The sequence below is a fragment of the Mchenga conophoros genome, linkage group LG10 (assembly GCF_057382185.1).
Source record: "Mchenga conophoros isolate Kocher_MC1m ecotype Shallow Benthic linkage group LG10, M_conophoros_male_GT1.1, whole genome shotgun sequence".
Classification (NCBI taxonomy): domain Eukaryota; kingdom Metazoa; phylum Chordata; class Actinopteri; order Cichliformes; family Cichlidae; genus Mchenga; species Mchenga conophoros.
The window spans coordinates 22,926,171-22,947,941 of record NC_140535.1 but is presented as its reverse complement, the minus strand read 5'-3'; the positions used below and the strand labels follow the sequence as shown (position 1 = coordinate 22,947,941).

The following is a 21,771-nucleotide window of genomic DNA, read 5'->3' as shown; positions in this document are numbered from 1 at the left end:
CAACACCGCAAAAGTCGGCTCAGTTACGTCAGACAAACAGCAACAGTCGGAGTTGTAACGTTGCAAAAGTACTCTTAACATCCTGTTTTAGTGCGCCATGATGCCGACGAGACTGCTTCTACTTCTCTGTCTGATCGGACCTGTGTTTGCCATAGAAGCCCCTGGTAAGATCAATTACACAAGATCGAAGTTATTACAAATTATAGTCTACTGATGACATTTTTTTTAGGTTGAGTACAAGTGTCTGAATAGTCAGTGAGTCTGTTTTTGGCAGATCTACATATATTATCTCCTGCGCGGCTAGCATTCAATATGTATTTGATCAGCTTCCTTAAAACAGCGAATCAGTTATGAAGAAAGGACCTGAGTTGTTGTACCTTGATATAAAAATAATTGCTATCTAAATTAATTAAAATCAGTTTAAGGTCATGGGTGTTTGACTCTACTGTTATGTAGAATTTATATGTCTAACCATTATCAGTTTCTGAAAATCATTTTCTCAAATTGGTCATATTTTTAACAGATGTGGATTGCTTGATTATCAATTTGAAAAATGTTTCCTGTACCTGGAATAAGAAGGGGACACCAAAGGTCAACTACACCTTCTATAGTAGGTGGGTAACCGCTGATAACAGCAGTGGGACATCTCAGTGACGTCTTCTGAATTCATCAGATTAGAATCAGGCTGGTTGTGCTTCAGTGGAAGATGTAATGAAAATTCTTCTATTTTTCTGATAAACTTAACAGTTAAACATATTTAATTGCTAGGCCCTAACAAATAAAACAACAACAACACATTTTTGAATAAATGATGAACATATATGAACATATTTGGTCATGATGAATACTAAAGTAGATATGGCTCAGTACTTTGCGTGATTGTTTTTTATTATTATTTCTACACAGTTTCTTCAATAAGAAAGAAAAAAGCTGCCCACAGTATTTGACAGAGAACAACATGAACATTGGATGCATCCAGCCATGTGAGTCTCACGACAGATTCATGAATTTTAACACCAGGCTGGTACATGGCAAGGATAGATTTAAGGAGACACATGGACTTAAAAACCGAGGTATGTATTTACCCTGGCCTGGAACATAACTGTATTTAAAATAACAAATAAAATAATGATGGAAAAATTAGTGTACTTATTGGGATTTTTTTTTATTTACACTTTTGCTTAAATCTAAAAAAAATTTCCAAGAAAATTGTGGGTATTCTGACATGAAAGAGGCCTTAAAGTATAATGTATACTGGCATGTTTGTTCATGTTATTACACGTCTGTATCTTTTCAGTCAAGTTAAATCCACCAACCAACCTGACTGTTCTCAATGGATCAGACTTTAACTTGTGGTTTTACTGGAACCACACTTCTCCTGCTCGTCTACATTGTGTGGAGAGTGAGGTCCGCTTCAGGACAAACAACAATAACTGGGGGGTAGGAAAAGAGTTTCTCTCATCCTTTTTAATTTATTGCTTTGTTTGCCCCTTCTTGTTCTCTCTTCTTGTGTTTTCTAAAATCCATCTGATTTTCTAGTCCTCTAAAGTTAGCCCCGAGATACAGAAGTACTGCATCAACTCGCCCTCGGGAAGTTCCCGATATGAGCTGCAAGTGCGGAACAGAATAGATGATTCCTGTGGATCGTCTGACTTCTGGAGTGATTGGAGTGAACCTGTGTTCTGGGGATCCAACAGCAGCATAGGTTAAAAATTCTACATGTTATGAAGAAAAGATGTCGTTTTTTCCCCAAAAATGTAATTGAATGACTGCTTAAACACGGCAGATGTTTTTTTCTTATGTATAGCTGACTTATTTTCTGTAGTTTTCAGAAATAAAAAATTATGTTCGTATAGAACTTTAGATTTATTTCAGTTACTGTTTGACCCCAACATGCTTGGTTAAAATTCAGAATTATGCTTCCTAACAATGCGTGCCCCAATATTTAGAGCTAAAAGATTTATACAAATAATATTCTTCTTTTTTCTTCCTCACAGACTCTGACTCAGTGCCTCTGTGGATGACATTGCTCTATGTGGTGGGTGCCATCACCCTCATCCTGCTGGTGGTGATGTTACTGCAACGTGAAAGGTGGGTTCTTCCATAAATCAGATGATTGATCTGTGATCAGATCACAGATCCAACTGATGTGCCACGAAGTCAGTTTAGGTGTGCCATGCGATTTTGTGATCGTAGATTAGAATTGGAACCAGCATATGACAGCAACCCAAATGCCCACTGTGTTCATGACCTTAAAAAGTGTTTGCGCAAGATTTTTTTTATCCTCAAATTCTGTGGAATTTACTTAGGATACTGAGTAATCACCAAAACTAGGGTTAGGGTCGCCATGCCATGGCTACTTGTAAGCCTCTACCTTCAGTTAGGTCCCAAAAGGGTTCAACACAAACAGTGCTGGTGGGCCTCTGGTGAGTGGACCACTGGACCACTGGCACACGTCTTAGAGAGGAATGTGGTTTATCACCTGTAAGACATGCAGACAGGCTTTTCTGCCCGAGGCTTAAAAACCCCAGATGATGCTGGCTGACATAAGCTTAGTCACAGCAACACTTCCCCCTTATCCATCCCAGACATCACCTATTATTTGTGTCTTGGTTGTTTTAACTTCCTGTTTTTTTCCTGTTTTACCTCAGCTAAAGTATCCAGTCTGCTTATTGTTTCCAGGTTGTTACTGTAGTCAGGGTTTCCAAACACTGGTGTTTCGAGCTTTCCCAAATGCATTCTTTTCCCTCTTCTTGCATTTTGCCCCAGCTTGCTCTTTGTTGATTGATCTTTTAAGTTCTTGTCATCTGTTTTCTTTGCTCTTTGCCTGAGTTTTTTGTTCTGTGTGCTACCAAGCCATGTACGAACTGTGAATGCAAATTTGACTTTTACTGGATGTCCTGCATCATGCATTCGGATTCCTGATCCGGAAAGCTCAGCCCCACTCAGTTACAGTGCTGAGGTGTTAGCGTGAACAAAGTGAATGCAAATATTCTTGTTATGAAAAACCGAGAGTAACAGTGTCCCTACCTCCCATACAGGCTCAAAATCATCCTGATCCCTGCAGTTCCCAAACCATCCCCGATTCTTCATGACATTGAGGTTAGTAACATCCAGAGGTCAGTCTTATCCTTCCAATTCCCAGTCACACGAGATTTCTTACTAGATTTCTAAAGCTAGAAAACTAATTAAGATACTAAAAGAATAAAATGAAGAGTAATAAATATGCATGTTAGTGGCTGTATGAGACTGTATTGGGTATCACAGTGCTTTGATGTTAATGATAACGCCACGATTCATGATAGTCCATTCAGTATTAGTAGAAAAGAGCACCAAAGCATTAGTTCACATCTTCTGGGAACCTTAAATGTCTGTAGAAGTCCTGGCAGACAGTTTAATAGTCATGAAATTGTCCAGATCAAGAGGTGAACCAGTAGACTGAGAACAGCACCACTTAATGGCTAAAAATATAAATACTCTTGTGTTCAAATGATTTTTCAGCGTAGAGCTCTGGGGAAGGAGTTACCCATTAAACAATTGTAACTCAAAAATCCAGTTTGTTGCATTTATTTGTCAAATTAATGTAAAGATTTTTTCCCCACTTCTTTAAGGACTGGTTTCAGCTCTCCAAAGGTCTGAAAGAAAATTTTAAAGCAAGCTACAATGAGCAGGTCTGCCCTGTGCGTGAGTACAACTACGTCTCCCAGTCTGACAGCATGAACTCTGACGACTCCACCTCCTCTGTCAGCACCAACCAAACCCACTGCTCTGTGTCCATCGATGTGAACGATGCAGAAGATCTGTACGTCCCCTTGTCCTCTTCCAGCTCCCAAGTTCCATCTGAGGAGGTGCTGCAGGTTTCTGACTAAGCAGGTCGTGAACCAGGGTTAGGTTTGCCTGAGCCAAACTATCGGGACTTTGTTACACTGATACATCTCCTGCTTGGTGACAGTGATTATTAGAAGGGTTTACAACAATTCCCATTGTGAAGAAACCCAATATTTGCTGGAGGTATTTAATCAGTTACACCCGAGCTTAGCCTTTTAAATAAAACCTCAGACTACAGATTTTAGTTTAATAAACTTGACCTTAACATCTCTTTGAAATCTTTAACCTCACAGATACATAGTACTCCATCTTAATAAAAGGCTTTTCCTTTTTGTTAAGACAGGTGGTATAAAGTGCTGACACTCTTGAAAACATACTTTAGATGATATGCATTCTTGAGTATTAATCAGGGTGCAGCGATCAGCTCTCTGCTTCCATGATGTAAGTTTTTGAATTTCCTCAGCATATCAAAAATCAAACTGATGTTTGCACTACTCCCCCAGAAGAACACAAATTGTGAAAAATGCTTCCGTTTGGTGTATATCAGTGATTTTAACTGCAGCACATTCTACTGTTAATCATTCCCATTATTTTTATTTTTTTACATAAGGTCTTGGAAAACCTTTTAGCTCATTCGCAAGCACTTATTTAAGTTGTTGTATATTATTGCATTGTATTTATTGACTTTTAATGTGTTAGGTTGGAAAATAAATCCCATGATTTTGGCTAGTTTTGTTTTTGTTTTTTTGTTTTTTAAATAAAACATCACACATGTCTACACACACTTTATAATAAGGCATTACCTGTATTCTGTGAAGCTGTGTACTTGAAGCTTGCATTGCATGATACACTTTGACACTGTGTGTAGCATCCCTGGCTGAATGATGGTCTCTTATACTGATGCTTCACAGAGGTTTTATTGGAAATGTTTTTATTGAAACATTCAGTGAAGACACCGTAAGAGCTAGGAGCAAAACAAAACCAGCAATATTAATACCATAAGATCAAAGGAAACAAATTTCTCCTGCTCACATATAGCATATACATCAAATTTACATCACTCAATTCATTATATCACCTCACTAACTTACAACTACACATAAAGGTCAAGGTCAAGGTTAACAACATAAACTCTATTAAACGACATTTTGATTGCATGTAACTTATTCCGTTAAAGGAAACATTAACAAACCTTGTGCCACTGTCAGCCAGGTACTAATTGGCAAAGTAAACGTACATATTTTTCACTTTAAGGCACACTATTTTACCATATCCTAAAAGAAACGTTACTAACAGCCCTTTAACGGTTTTGTGCCAGTTTCCTGTTTCAAAATAAAAGCATGGGTTTCAAAATAAAACCGAGGTGCCTTTCAAACAAACGTAAAAATATTTACCAAATTTAAAGGTCATTTACACTGTGCGATTACTGATCGTTGCAGAGTTAATATTTGGAGACAAAGTCAGAGAGGGGAGGCTGTTTTGAACATGTACATTTTGTCTGTCCCCAAAGAAGAATCACAAGTGTCTAAAATCCCTTTGCAAACTAATTTTGTCATTTTTGTATTTATCTGGCAGCCATTTACTTAACAAAAGTTCAGAAATAACAGAAAGTTCATAGATTTCTGTCAGATAAGGAAATGTGGACTCATTGTACCGTGCTGAAAGTACGCTGGTGACGTCACTGTTTTGATAGACAGACATATAAACACAGACCAGAGCACTTCAAAGTCCTCTTTGTGTTAGGTTCCAGTCAAAGTAGGTCTAAACAGAACCACATATTATAATTTTGAAACACAAACATAGACTCACAAAGTGAAATCAGTAAGTGCCACACTGCTGCAGCTGACAAACAAATGTCAAAATCGATGGTAAAGCCTCTGACGTGGGTCCACTTGTGAACTCGCAGACACTGACCAAGTGAAAGGTGCTATGTGTGAGTTTAAAGCAGTGGTTCCCAAAGCGGGGGGCGTGCCCCCTAGGAGGACAGCAGTATGAATTAGAAAAAAAAAGGTTTTTTAAAAGGGCTCCCACACAAACGCAAAGCAGAGGTTGAAGCATCGCCAAATATGCTTCCAAACCAACCTTTTAGCGACTAACTACTCCTGCAACTTTGGAGGTTTTCGCTCTTTACACAGTAAAGTTACAGGAGGATAAAAATAATTATCAGGCAAAATGTCCTTTGTTAAAATAATCCCGTCCAATACCACGTGAGAACAATAAATATATTATATTATCTGTTGTAACCCTCAAATTGAATGGTAATGTAACAGAACCCATTTTTTACATTTTCACTAAACTAAAACATCACTACTTCCACGTCTAATTGTCTGTGATGGAGATGGAGTAAACTGGATTCGCACTCCGTGCCCAGCGAATTATTCAATAAAGATTGCATAAAACCTTGTCTGTGTGTTGTACTATGCTTATTTTACAGGACATTAAAAGTCCAACTTCAAATGTCAGTGTACATCATTTCAGTCTATATTTTTGAAAGCAGTTTCCTCTGACAGGAAACCCACAAAACTCTATAGCACGAGATGTTATGACATCTCGTGCTACGGATGAGTAGTAATTTGACCTGTTAAAAGGGTCGGGATTCTTTAATATTCTTTTGCATAAATAATTGACAGACTTGTCCAAATAAGAAGAAGTTTAATAAGAAGAATAAGAAGTAACATCAAAGTAAACTGCAACCTTTTAGTGTCACACCTGTGCTAAATGAGAGTTTGTTTTCACCTTTGTGTCATTGTGATAAAAAAACATCAGATGTCTTTGACTTGAAGCATTGCATTTGGATCCAACAGATATACCCGTAATATAAAAGACACCCTTACAAAAAACCCTTAAAAATATTAAAAACGTTAACACAGATGTTACGTTCTCTCTACTTTGTTTTTCTTCTGTTAAAATAATTAAAACACAGGGAGTTGGGGCTCATGTGAAAAGGAAAAGACCATCTCTGAATCAAGGGTGGGGTCTAAGGGTACATCTTTCTCCATCTTACAATGCTGTGATTGCAGCCATTCCCCAACTCTCTGTGAATGGCACTCCTGGCTATTGATCAACAGTCTTTGATCAGTGGTTGTTGATGAATGGTCAAGAAACTCAACACACAGCCCGGTGGTGCTAGTTTCAGTCATTGTGCAAATGTTCAATTTATAAGATTGGGGAATCAGCTGAGATGAGTGAAGCTGAGTCACTTGGATGAGGGAAGAAACGTTTCTCCCACTGATGCTACATCCAGATGAAGAGAATCAACTTTTTGGGAATACATCGACTTATTTCTCTTTTTAAAGTTGCATTTTAAAAAAGGTTTTAAAAATCTATTGTTTTATTTGGAATTCGAAAATGATTTTTAAATTACATTTTTATTAAGGGTTAAATTCTTTTTTGCGAAATCAATTTGAAGTATTAACTGTGAAAAAGTGATTTACAAATATTTTTTTATTTTAAATTCGTTTATTTAATAATAAATTACTTTAGTAATATTTCAATTAAATAAATAAAAAATTTATTTACTAATGAATATTTTATGGCACAATTCATTATTGAAGGACAAAATTCTTTATTTTGATGCGTGTGGCTCTTCTGGTCCTCCATACCAAACAGCAACAGTTAAAGGTAAACTTGAACCTCTACTGTTAAAATCCTGTTTTAGTGCGCCATGATGCCAGCCAGACTGCTTCTACTTCTCTGTCTTATCGGACCTGTGTTTGCTGAAAAAAAAAAAAGCCCTGGTAAGCTATTATGGTGTTGTTTTTTTTAATGTAACATGAGGTGATGTCCTTTTTTTTTAAGGTCTACTGATTGTCTAGTGTTGACGTACATAGTCCAAATGTGGTCTTTCTGGACGACTTTTCAATGTCAAATTTTAATACTGGTTCCGTAGTCCCACATTTCCAGATAGCGGAGGATATGTTTTATACGGGTTGCCAGTTAATTTATTCTGTAGCTCTATTTACACCTATGTATTCGTTTCTAGTTATCAGTTATGGGAAAATGATCTGGAACAGTATGCCTCCTTCTGTAATGGGACGAGATCATAATAGCTAGGTGTGAAGAAATGCTGAGTAATCAGCGGACATCTCCAAGATGGTGCGGACTCTTGATGCTAAAACAAAAGTGAGCAGCTGTACGGTGAATTTGGAGCAGAAATGTCCCCAAAATCTGCGTGCATTGGCCACCGGTCATTTATGGGTTCAAAATAATGACATGAGGCTGGAATAAAATGTATCCATCAAATGGTAGAGTTTATTATTAGATGCAAGACACTAACACACACCAACTAACTACTCTAAAAGCAACTGGCTTCCTTTTACACTCTACCTGCTTCAGGCGAGCATCTGGAATAACCCAAGTGTGAGGGTAACAAAACAAATGGAAAAAACAAACATCCACATAAATAAACACCAAACCAAAATATAACACAAAGAAGACAAATTTACATATTTCCAGAGTCTTACAAACACTTTAATCCCCCCACCCCCATCCTTCTTCAACTTTCACACACTGTCATTTAAATACTAGTCAAATGTCAAACTCCATTAACCTAATAACGAATCGTGAAACCATCAGTGTGTTCCTTTTTTATCTAGCTTTTGAAATACTAGTCCCTCATAAACTAATAAAAATACAGGGAATGGTGATGGAATCCCCGGTCTACATTACAGTGACATATTTTCTAAAAATGAAATAAAATCCACTCTCGCCCCCAGCAGCGGTCTTTATCCTTCAAGCACAGGTCCTGTTTCAGATGCCTGGGAGCTTGAGGGTCCTGCGCAGTGTCTTAGCTGTTCCTAGGACTGAGGTCTTCGGGACAGAGATCTCCAGTGTTGTTTCTGGGATCTGCTGGAGCCACTCACCTAGCACTCCAGTTACCACTGGGGCCACTGTTACACCTGATGTATTCGTGGATGTTTGTTGGCTCATCCTGGATTGTGATGCTGACACTTACCAGTCCTCACCCTCCTTCCTTCCACTTAGCATACAGCCTGCTGGTGCTGGACTTGGGATGAAACCCTCAAAGAGCTTTCTGGTTTTGATGTCAGTGGCTTCGAGCTCCTCCTTTGGCCAGCTTATTATCTCAGCAGGGTACCTGATCATGGACAGGTGTTGATAGCTCGGATCTTGTTCTTACCGTTCAACTGACTCCTCAGGATTTGCCTGACCCTCTGCAGGAACTTAGTGATTGCAGCTTTGCTAGCTGCCTCTTCATAATTCCCGTTTGCCTGTGGGATCCCCAGGTACTTGTAGCTGTCTTCGATGTCTGCAATGTTGCCTTCTGGTAGTTCGATCCCCTCAGTTCTGATGACCTTCCATCTCTTCGTTACCATTCGACTACACTTCTCCAATCCGAATGACATTCCAATGTTGTTGCTGTATATTCTGTGGTGTGGATCAGTGAATCAATGTCTCGTTGACTCCTGGCATACAGCTTGATGTCATCCATGTAGAGGAGGTGATTGACAATTGCTCCATTCTCTGGTGGGTATCTGTAGCCAGTCTGTCAACGATCTCACTGAGGGGGTTCAGGACTATGCAGAACAGCAGTGGGGACAGCACATCTCCTTGGTAGGTCCCGCACTTGACGGTGACTTGTGCCTACGGGCTTGTAGTTGTCAGTGCGCCCCAGGGTGGCTGTGGCTACAATGTAGCTTGCCATCACCAGTGAGTGAATGTGTGTGTGAATGGGTGGATGACTGAATGTGTAAAGCGCTTTGGGGTCCTTAGGGACTAGTAAAGCGCTATACAAATACAGGCCATTTACCATTTGATCTCTAGTGTTCTACGCCACATCCCCATTTAGTTCCTGATAAACTCTCTTAGGGTCCTGTTTATCTTGTATAGTTGTAGGCATTGCAGGATCCAGGTGTGAGGCATCGAGTCATAGGCCTTCTTGCAGTCAATCCAAGCAGTGCACAGGTTGGTCATCTTAGTCTTGCAGTCTCAGGTGACTGCTCTGTCTACCAGTAGCTGGTGTTTTGCTCCTCTGGCTATTCCTTTCTGTGCCCCACTTATGTATTGACCCATGTGGCTGTTTTTATATACACAGCTCAATAAATAAATAAATAAATAAAGGGAACAGATAAACAACACAATGAAACTCCAACTCAATCACACTTTTGTGAAATCACTGCCAGAGCCCTGCAAAGTGACCTCCAGCAGACCACAAATGTGCATGTCTCTGCTCAAACAGTCAGAAACAGACTCCATGAGAGTGGCATAAGGGCCCGACGTCCACAGGTGGGGGTTGTGCTTACAGCCCCACACTGTGCAAGACGTTTGGCATTTGCCAGAAAACACTAAGATTGCCAACTTTGCCACTGGCGCCCTGTGCTCTTCACAGATGAAAGCAGGTTCACACTGAGCACATGTGACAGAGTCTGGAGAAACCATAGAGAACGTTTTGCTGTCTGCAACATCCTCCAGCATTACCGGTTTGGCAGTGGGTCAGTAAGGGTGTGGGGTGGCATTTGTTTGGGGAGGGGGACACACAGCCCTCCATGTGCTCGCCAGATACCAAGATGAGATCCTCAGACCCCTTGTGAGACCATACGCTGGTGCAGTTGGCCCTGGGTTCCTCCTAATGCAAGACAATGCTAGACCTCATGTGGCTGGAGTGTGTCAGCAGTTCCTGCAAGACAAAGGCACTGAGGCTATGAACTGGCCGGCCCAGACCTGAGTCCAATTGAACACATCTGGAACATCATGTCTCGCTCCATCCACAAACGCCACGTTGCACCACAGACTGTCCAGGAGTTGGCGGATGCTTTAGTCCAGGTCTGGAAGGAGATCCCTTGGGAGACCATCCACCACCTCATCAGGAGCATGCCCAGGCGTTGTAGGGAGGTCATAAAGGCACATGGAGGCCAAACATACTACTGAGCCTCATTTTGACGTGTTTTAAGGACATTACATCAAAGCTGGATCAGCCTGTAGTCTGTTTTTCCACTTTAATTTTGTATGAATCTAAATCCAGACCTCCATGGGTAGCTACATTTGATTTCCATTGATAATTTTTGTATGATGTTGTTGTCAAAAAATTCAGCTATGTCAAGAACAAAGTATACGAATATTTCATTAATTCAGATCTGGGGTGTCTTATTTTTGGGTTCGGCTTATTTGTTTGAGCTATGTGTGTGTGTGTGTGTGTGTGTGTGTGTGTGTGTGTGTGTGTGTGTGTGTGTGTGTGTGTGTGTATTTTTATAGTCCTATATATTGATCCTAATTTGTTTTTTTTGTTTTTTGGTCATCAAACATATCTACACGCACTGTATGACGAGGCATTACCTGTATTCTGTGAAGCTGTGTATGTGCAGTTTGCAATGCATGATATACTTTGACACTGTGCAATTATTGATTATTGCACAGTAAATATTTGGAGACTATCAGAGAGGGGAGGCTGGTTTGGACACGTACATTTTGTCTGCACACAGGTGCCAAAATATAAGAATCACAAGGGTCTAAAATCATTTTCTAAACTAGTTTTGTCAATTGAGCTTTTATTTTTGTATTTATCTGGCAGACATTTATTTAACATACGGTCAGAAATAACAGGAAAGTTCATATATTTCTGTCAGATAAGGAAATGTGGACTCATTGTCACCAGTACACTGGTGACGTCACTGTTTTGATAGACAACAAATAAACACAGACCAGAGAACTTGAAACTCCTCTTTGTTATAAGTTCCAGTCAAAGTAGGTGTAGACAGAACCACATAGTGTCATTATGACACACAGACATAGACACACAAAGTCAAATCAGTAAATGCCACACTGCTGCAGCTGTCAAAAAAATGTCAAAATGAACTGTAAGGTCTCTACTTGTGAACCCGCAGACGTCGACCAAGTGAAAGGTGCTATGTGTGAGTGTGTTGAGTTTAAAGTAAGTATTTTATCTGAACATTTGTACTTCATTATAACTGTGGTTAGAACAGAGATAGCACAGTTCTTAAAAACGCTGCGTTTCCTCTCCAAAAAACAGAATACGGCAGTAAAAAAAACCACAGCAATTTACACAGAAAGCCCCCGATCCAGTTTGCTGTAAATGAACTAAGCTGAGCTAACTGTTGTTTGTGGCTTCAAACAGCAAATGTTAGTTTAAATATTTATCTGAGATGTGGGAGTTGACGGCTGCTGTTTGATGAAATGAATGTAAGAAATTAACTCATTTGGTTAAACAGGTTAAAATTATAAAATTGCTTATGTTTATGCTGTGCATGAACATGGACACTACATTTCACAATGTGATTCTGATTTGTCCATCATTTCTCTTTCATCAGAAAAGAATACATACAGGACTCGTAGACTGTAAAGAAAATCTTAGCTAAACCAACAAGATCCACCTTAAGCTCACTTTGGCAGCAAATGATAGTAGAAGTGCAGAGAAAATGTAAGACTGGCTGACTAAAAACAGAACTATTTCTTGAACGATTCAATAAAGATTGCATAAAACCTTCTCTGTGTGTTGTACTTATTTTACAGGACATTAAAAGTCCAACTTCAAGTCTAGTGTACATAGTTTCAGTCTATATTTTTGAAAGCAGTTTCCTCTGACAGGAAACCCACAAAACTCTGAAAGTGACACTGATCGAATGTTATGACATCTCGTGCTACGGATGAGTAGTAATTCAGCTAATTTGACCTGTTAAAAGGGTCGGGATTCTTTAATATTCTTTTGTAATTGACAGATTTGTCCAAATAAGAAGGAACATAAAAGTAAACTGCAACAGTTTAGTGTCACACCTGTGTTAAATGACCAGAATGAGTTTGTTTTCACTTTTGTCTCATTGTGGTAAAAAATATCAGATGTCTTTGAGTTGAAGCTATTGCATTTACATCCAACAGATAATACCTGTGATATAAAAAACACCCTTAAAAAAACAAAAATATTAACAGAGATTTTACCTTCTCTCTACTTTGTCTTTCTCCTGCTAAAATGATTAAGACAGCTTATATACATTAAGTAATCATGACATCCAAAAACTTGATTTAACCTCTTAACTAGAGTTTATTAACTATTAACTTTATGAACTATGAAAGTATGAAGACTGTGTATCTGCCATATAGTGACATAGCCGTGCTACAGGCACCAATACATTGACAGGAAGAGAAGAAAAAAAAACCCCACAAGACACGGTGATATTTCAGTGTCGATGCGGGCTTACATCCTGTTTCTATTCGCCATGATGTCGACAAGATTACTTCTACTTCTTTATCTGACTGGACACGTATTTGCCAAAAAATCACAAGGTAAGAGCATATGAAGATGATCGAATACGTTTTTTAAAAAAATACAAGACATTCGCAACATCGGTAGGAAGCGTCGTAAACCTGTGTCGACATCTTTGAAAGTCGATCGCTCTACTTTTGTTATATTACATTAACTTATATCCCAAACACTATCATTCAATGTATATTTGAGAAGTTATTTGTACCTTGAGATATGAATGAACACTATCTATATTAAATTCAGGTTAATGCAGAGCCTTCCTTTATTAAGCACGTTTTGTGAGAATTTCCCCTCCAGAGCACGGGGCTCTTACTTCCTTGTCTTTGAGTGTATGACTGTACTACTATCAGTCTGTTGCCCTTTGTGTAGGTTTCATATATATGCCTAACCATCATTCATCGTTTTAGGTTTTATCTTTCATTGATCTCAAATCTATCATGTTTTTTAACAGATGTGGATTGCTTGGTGGTGAATCTAGATTATGTTTCCTGCAAATGGAATAAGACCGGGACTCCTGAGGTCAACTACACCTTCTACAGCAAGTGCGTAGTTGTTGATAATAGCACCAACACATCTTTGTAATGTCTTCTAAAATTAATCAGACTATAATTAAATGTTGTACTTGAGTGAAAGATGTGATGAAAATCTATTTTACTCTCAGCATTAACAGTAAAAGACATTTTCTACCTTTTCTGAACTACAACCCCAATTCCAAAAATGTTGGGATGCTATGTGACATGAAAAGAAAAACAGAATAGAGTGGTCTCATAAGCACTATATTTTATTCACAATAGACCATAGAAAAAACTGAGAAAAAAGTTTCATTTTAAGAAAATATTAAGAAATTATTAAGAAAAATATCAACTACTTGGGTAACAGACCTGGAATATTTATTAGGCATGAAAGAAGAGTCCGGGTGTTGAAGCGGCCTGCCTGCAGTCCAGACCTTTCAACAACTGAAAACATTTAGAACATCATGAAATGAGAAATATGGCAAATAGTTTGGACTGTTGAGCAATTAGAACTAGAACTAATAAAGTATTAAACTTGAGATTACATCATATTTAAGATCATATTGATTGTATCTAAATATGATACGTCTGCATGCTTTTCTTTGTTGGAATAGTTATGTTTTTGATTCATCTACAGGTTGGGCAATGACCAATGGAAAATATGCAACCACTATTTGACAGAGAACAACGTGAACATTGGATGTAACCAGCAGGTAGATTCGGGAGATAGATTCAAAACATTTCGAACTCGACTGACAAATGGGAGCGAAAATTTTGAGAAGGGTCACGAGCTTAAAAAACAAGGTATGCATATAACCTGGTATTAACTTTGAGTTTAAAACAATAAATCAATTAATGAAGGGATCATTATTAGAATTAATGGGACGTTTTTTACACTTTACACAGTAACTTAAAGGAAAATTGCTGTTAGTGTTCTGTCATAAAAGTAAATTGGCATGCCTCCTCATGTTATTGCCTATTTGTATACTTCTCCAGTCAAGTTAAACCCACCAACCAACCTGACTGTCCTGAATGGGTCGGACTTTAATCTGTGGTTTTACTGGAACCACACTTCTCCTGCTCCCTTACACTGTGTGGAGGGTGAGGTCCGCTTCAGGACAAACAACAATAACTGGGATGTAGGTTTCTTTCATCCTTTTTAATTCATTTATTTTTTCATCTCTCTTTGTTCTCTCCCAGTCTAATGTTTTCTCAACTCCGTCTGATTTTCCAGTTCTCTAAAGTTAGCGCCGGGATACAGAAATACTGCATCAACTTGCCCTCAAGCAGTTCCCGATATGAGCTGCAAGTGCGGAACAGAATAGATGATTCCTGTGGAGAGTCCATATTCTGGAGTGACTGGAGTGAGCCTGTGGTCTGGGGATCCAACAACAGCACATGTAAAACTACTTCATAGATATTCTTAGTGGCATGGTGAAACGATGTCTGCCAGTGAGTCATCTTGGGGGGACAATTAGCTCTGCAACAAAACACTAATAATAATGATCAGTTAAAATGTTTGAACACTGCAAAGAAATCATAGGTAGATTTTGTTTCTTATTCAACAACTTTCAAACTGGGATTCAAACTATTATTAAAACTTAAGTGGCTCTAATGTTGCTTCCACACTGCACAAAACATTAGAATTAAGCATTCATACAAATAACTTCCTTCTTTTTTCTTCTTCAAAGACTCTAAAGATTTGATGTCTCCGTGGACGCCCGTGATATATCTGGTGGGTGTAATCAGTTTCATCCTGCTGGCCATGCTATTAATGCACCATGAAAGGTGGGTTTTTCCATAACTCAAATGATTGCTCTATGATCAGATCACAGATCCAGGTGGTGTACCATGTGATTTTGTGACAGCCACAGACTATAATTGCAGTGTACAATAGCACATAAAGTTGTTGTTAACTTGTATACTTTTATATATACCTACGCACTTTTATACTTACTTTTCTGTCATTTAAATATTTATCTTTTATCTGTTTTGAACTTGTGAAAACACAGTTAAAAGTCAAAAATGTACGCCCTTCTTCACATTTTTCAAAATCATCCAGTGGGCCATATTGGAGCCTTTGCCTGGCCGATTCGGGCACTCAAGCCTTAGGTTTGACACCCCGGACTTACTGTATCAGTACAGCAAATGTAAACAAATAATTAACAATTAATATATCCACTGTGCACTAGTGTATAAAATCTAGGCTGCAAAAAAACCATCAACCAAACACAAATGCAGATCACTTGTCCAAAACGAGTGCAAACGAGTGACCCAAAGAAAAGATTAAAGATCGTTTTTAGATGGTATCAAAGGCTTGTTGTCTTGTGGAAAGTTTCCATTGCACAACATCTGACAGATCTCACACAACCCAGGAAACACACAACATTTCTGAAGGCAGAAGACCACAGTACACAGAGACGCCTACAAGATTAAATTCTGGTACAGGAAGATGTGTTTTGACCAAAGATCCCTTCTAAATGATCTGCAATCATGCAAAGTTACAAACATTCCTTTTTTAATTACTGTTACCATTGCTGATGGTAACCCAGATTTTTCTCAGTTGTCAGTACAGACATCAAACCATTACACATTATTCACTATACATTCATCATAAATTGCTACCCTGAATCACCTTCATCACGCCCCTGGTTATCCCACGATGTATTAGGATCAGCTCATAGATCATTTGGATGTATTTTATAACTCTATGACTGCTTCTCTAAACAAATTAACAACAATATATACCTATAACAATAAATGCAAACATAGGGAACTTTACTGTGGCTAAATTTTATAATATGGATGCTGATAACCAAGGTCTAGCTTTGAAACTCTTACTTTCTTCAAAATTACACATTAGTTATTTGATCTATAAAAGTCTGACCTTAAATAACCTTCAAATAATACGAAAAGGAAAATGCTTGACGTTAAACACACCTGTGAAATAAGCTAAGCCTACAAAGTTTCCTTCCAGAAACACTGAAACAAATTAACCAGCAAAGCAATCAAAGAACAGACTTTACAGATAACGCAATGTGTTACACGCTGTGCATTTTGGAAACTTTTCCAAATTGACTTCATTCATTCATAAAGTTCCCGAAGTATATGTGACACGGACAGCGGCAGACTCAAAGAATATTTTAGATCAGCAATTTGACTAGATCTGAGGCCACTCTGTTGTTTAGGCCTGTCAGAACATCAGAATATCATTACATCAGTAAGGACACAGTGTAAAAATGTGCCAAACACATAGAGCTCCCTGCTGTGGCGATTACTTGTGAATATGGGGGATTATTAGCTTCCACATGACTACCATTAATTATTTTTAACAATGGTTGGAGAGACAGATTGCATTGTTAATTAATCAAAAGCTATGTATGTGTTATGGGATATAAATATTTTATTTCTAAAGATCACAGTTATCATCCATCTATGGGGGGGACTGGATCTGGAGCATTTTGCACCTTTATATCGGATGATCCTGACCTTAATGTCAAAAGCTGTCTGCCAGCCACGCTCAGTTGGAGTTCTGAAACCAACAAAGTCTAATGCAGTTGTTGCTGTTTGATGATAATGTGAATGCTAAAGATTTCCTTACCTCCCATACAGGCTCAGAATCATCCTCGTCCCTGTGGTTCCCAAGCCATCTCCATTCCTGCATAACATCGAGGTCAGTGGCATCCAGAGTTCTGTCCACTCCCTGAAATTCCCAGTCTTACAAGGGTTTTATATAGTTGTTAATATGAATTTGGAAAGCTATTGAAGTTACTGGAAGAATTAAATGGCAAATGAGCTTCTACATGGATTTTAGTAGCTTTAATGTTAACACTTGCATCAAGATTCATGACAATTAGTTCAGTAGCTGTTGATTTATGTCATTGATTGGACTAAAGAACAGCTTGGTTTACATCTTCTGGATACCTTGAATGTCTGTAGATGTTCAGGCAATCAGTTTAACAGATTTTAATATCTCTGGATCAAGAGTTGGACGAAAAGCCTGACAATAGTGCCACTTAATGGCTAAAAATAGAAATACTCTTGTGTTTGAGTGATTTTGGTCATCAAAATCTGGGGAAGCAATTATTCGTTACAAGTGAGGTTTTTTTTCTCTCTTTTTTAAGGATTGGTTTCAGTTCTCCAAAGGCCTGAAAGACAATTTTAAACCGGACTACAACGAGCGTGCCTGCCCTGTGCGTGAGTACAACTATGTCTCCCAGTCTGATGTGGTGAGCTCCGACGGCTCCACCTGCTCTGTCACCACCGACCAAACCGACTGCTCCATCGAACACGATCCAGAAGACCTGTCCGCCCCCTTTCCCTCTAACCCAGTTTCATCTGAGGAGGTGCAAAAGGCTTCTGTTTAGGAGCCATGTTTGGATTTCACAAACATGAATCAACAAACCTCCTGCCTGATTGCAAGAGATACCTTAATTTGACCAAATAAATGGTAGCCCAATAGTTACTATCAGAATAACCCCAATAATTGGTTCAGGAATTTAATTTGAACAATGCCTATTATACAGGTAAAACCAAAGCATCCGATTAAAATTTTAGAAGTTAATAAAGTTCATAAAGACTTTAATATGTTTCTAAAATCCTTGTGTAATTTATGGTTACTCTTGAAAACATTGTTTAGACTCTAAATATTTGACTAATTGAGGCTTTGACGTACGTATAATCCTTTGTTGACTTCCGAAATGAGCACCAGGAACTGTTCTCATATCCAATCCCTCAAATGGGGTTTTTTTTTATCTTTTTTTAAATTTTTGTTTTCTTTTTAAAGCAAGAACGATTGTTAAAGTGTTAATTTGGAGAGACGCAGTATTGTATCCTGTAAGCTGGGCTGAAAGTAATTACATATTAATACATACAAGCCCAACTTTACTCAGAAAAAAGCAAGGAGTTTAACTTAAGCAGCAATGTTCCCTCTAAGCTGCGCACATGCGCAATTGCGCACTGCTGGCACGGTCTCTGCGCACAGAAATTCTGCGTTGGGCACAAAAGAAATCTAACCTGAATTGAAATTAAAATTAATACTTTAACAATTCTGTTTCGCAGTGTTAGTCAGTAAGTGACTGGGAACGATATGGGAACGATGCCACCTTATCCCATAGTCCAGCCAATAATGCGTATATGCGCAGCCAATCAACGTGGTTGACAGGCTATGACAGCGTCCTTATGTGCCGACACCGGTGTTTTAGCTAGCAAAGGGGCGTGGCTGATGTGGAGAGAAGCCACGTTAATGACAAGGTGTACAACCATTGGAGATGTGAGCAGGACAGACGGAACAATTGACGGAAAAATTGGGGACTTTATAGCAGTTTTTAAATTGTGTTGATAGGCCACATAAAACCAGGGTTGTGATAAAAAATATATGAAATGTTTGGTTTTCTTCCTGAATACTGTCATTGTTTATATTTACTGCAGGAAGAAACGGTTAAATCGGCGTTTTATAAGAAAAAAGGCTCGAAAGCACTCTCCACCTGTGAGCAAAAACAAACCCCACTCCCCTCTGCCTTTCCTATTCGTCCAAAAAAGTACCATGTCAACCAATCAAAAATGATATGCTAACGTGGCATCTAGTTGTTAAGAAAGGGGGAAGTTTTAGGAGTGATGGCGGTGTTTTGAGATGTGAGAGATTTGCAACGTTTAGCGCAAATCTTGTGTCGTTAGTGTGTAGTGTAGTCAGTAGTTTTGTTGTGTGTGTCAGAACAATGAGGCGACTGCTGAATGTTACAGGTGTTACAGCAGTGATACATCTCCTGTTATCAGGCCTGTCAGGCTGTTGTTCTCCTTTATCTCATAGTGGACAGAAATAATTTTTTGGAGTGACACAAATAATTTTTGTGGCATCAGATTTGATGCAGAACAGCTGATTGTTCTGTAAATAGTTTGAAATGTTTATTTAAAAACGCCTTGGCTGCATTTAAAAAATAGCTGCAAAAACGTTGTTGTTTGCCAAACTGAGTTACTTTTTTGAAGAAGTAACTATATAATTAATTGCCCAGCATTGGTCTTTATATATTGTATTTTGGAGACAGAGTTACAGGACTCTCTCCCAGACCACAGACTCATAATACAAGTAAGAGCTTTATAAAAAAAAAAAGAAAGAAAAAAAAGAAAGAAAGTTGTGTTTTCGAAATTGGAGTTCAAGTTATTTTTACTTCCAAGTGTTAACATACTACACAGGTCATGAACAAGATTTTTTTACATTTCCATTGTAAATGGGCTAAAGCAGTTAATTAAAAGTAGTCTAACATAAATGTAAACGCTGTAATTTGATTATTTTAATAAACCATGAAACTTGGATGGATTTGATGCCGGTCTGATGTCGCTCACAGTGGTCCAAGGGATCGCTCAGGGAGTTTGTGCGTTCGCTCAGACATGTGAAAAATTAGAGGGAACATTGTTAAGCAGTGCAGCTATGACCAGGAGGAAAACCCACAATAAAAATAAGTAAAGGTCTTTGTGCTTCAGGGCAGCTTACAATAGCTTTTTTATTCTACTCTGAAAACTGACCTTGGAAATATTATTATATTTTTGATAAATATTCACATTTTGAGCTTACTGAAAAAAGTGTAGAAATATAAACTTACATATGTATACTTTGCTCAATAATCTTTTTTTGTCATATGTAAACTGTTAAAACTGTAGAATAAGTAGGGAAGAGCAAATATTGCCTGCAGATTTGGACAATTTGAAAACATGATATCTTAGGCTACGTCCACACGTACCGAGTATTTTTGAAAATGCAGATTTTTCTATGCGTTTGCACCTTTCATCCACACGTAAACGGCGTTTCGGTCACTGAAAACTGAGATTTTTAAAAACGCCTGCCAGGGTGGATATTTTCGAAAAGTCCGTTTTTGCATTTACTGTGGACGAGGAAAAAGGAGAAAACGCAGCGTCAAAGGTGTGCGCCTTTTTTGACGTAACACTGTGCGCCACGTTATTGTTTCGGTGAAATGAATTTCTACAATGGCAGACTTACACAAAATACTGTTACTTGTACTCTCTGCAGTGTTTAAATGCTTACATATACACACACAGTTACTGTCCCTCCACACATAGGACTCAGTTCTGCTTCTATGCGCCATCTTTGTTTACTCTTTCCCGTCCAGGCTTCTAGACTTTATAGGCGATCTGGCTCAAGAGTTGGGAGTTCACCTTGTAATCGGAAAGTTGCCGGTTAGAGTCCCGGCTTGGATAGTCTCGGTCGTTGTGTCCTTGGGCAAGACACTTCACCTACCGCCTACTGGTGGTGGTCAGAGGGCCCGGTGGCGCCAGTGTCCGGCAGCCTCGCCTCTGTCAGTGCACCCCAGGGTGGCTGTGGCTACAATGCAGTTGCCATCACCAGTGTGTGAATGAGTGGATTCACACACTGGTGCTTTGGGGTCCTTAGGGACTAGTAAAGCGCTATACAAATACAGGCCATTACTTATGATTGGCCAACATTTCTACAAGGTTAGGAATATGTCGCCACCTGTTGCTTTGGCATGTTCGTAGCAGCGTTTTCCTTCAATTTTGCGTTTAGGTGTGGATAGGATTTTTTTTTTTTTAAAAACACAAACGGAAAATCTCCGTTTTGAAAAATACCCGTGTAAGTGTGGAGCCTTAGCATTTTAACCAAACATCTTACTGTTACTGTTACAGTATATAAGGGAGTGGCACTCCAATTTCGTTGTACTCTGTACAATGACAATAAAGGCTATTCTATTCTATTCTATTCTATTCTATTCTATATCATTGAATGATACAATCGTTTACTCGCTAATAGTGTTATTGTAAAACTTATGCCGAAAATATTTTGTAACAGACAAACAAATAGATGTGTTTTGCCATCATTCATACTCTTCTAATATCACACTTTGTCATTAGTTAACAACCAAATTATCATTTTGTTGATTTAAAAAAATCGTTTTATCATTTTTATAAACATGTGTAACTGCTATGTTCTTTCTCAAAACATTGAGAAAACAATAATTTCCTCTACCTGTATACAAATATAACTTCAATGATATCTATTTAAAACAATTTTGTTGTACTTTTTCTTTGCCTTAATGTTTTTGTTACCTTTATTTTTGTGTCATATATATTTTTTGCTAGCTTGCACATTACCTCTCTCTGGTCCTTGTACGTCTCTACTTCTGTTTTTTCTTTTTCTTTTTACATAAATAAATAAATAAATACAAATAC

At 38.4% G+C, this 21,771-nt stretch overlaps 2 protein-coding genes across 3 annotated transcripts; both read left to right on the top strand.

The window, feature by feature from the left end:
- The first annotated feature begins 37 nt into the window (after positions 1 to 37).
- On the top strand, positions 38 to 4,557 carry LOC146565976 (cytokine receptor common subunit gamma-like). Of its 2 annotated transcripts, none has more exons than XM_085287976.1 (8): positions 38 to 164; positions 524 to 614; positions 907 to 983; positions 1,298 to 1,440; positions 1,540 to 1,705; positions 1,998 to 2,091; positions 3,042 to 3,102; positions 3,612 to 4,557. In XM_085287976.1, the coding sequence occupies exons 1-8, from the start codon at positions 98 to 100 to the stop codon at positions 3,867 to 3,869; spliced, it is 957 nt and encodes a 318-aa protein (XP_085144102.1). In that variant the 5' UTR covers positions 38 to 97; the 3' UTR covers positions 3,870 to 4,557. The 2 variants fall into 2 exon arrangements, with proteins under 2 accessions (XP_085144102.1, XP_085144101.1); XM_085287975.1 differs by having other exon boundaries at positions 907 to 1,073.
- Positions 4,558 to 12,960: 8,403 nt separating this feature from the next.
- Positions 12,961 to 21,752, top strand: LOC146565975 (cytokine receptor common subunit gamma-like). Its single transcript, XM_085289460.1, has 8 exons — positions 12,961 to 13,080; positions 13,512 to 13,602; positions 14,210 to 14,376; positions 14,569 to 14,711; positions 14,807 to 14,972; positions 15,264 to 15,360; positions 17,185 to 17,245; positions 17,697 to 21,752. The coding sequence occupies exons 1-8, from the start codon at positions 12,984 to 12,986 to the stop codon at positions 17,937 to 17,939; spliced, it is 1,065 nt and encodes a 354-aa protein (XP_085145586.1). The 5' UTR covers positions 12,961 to 12,983; the 3' UTR covers positions 17,940 to 21,752.
- Positions 21,753 to 21,771: the final 19 nt, after the last annotated feature.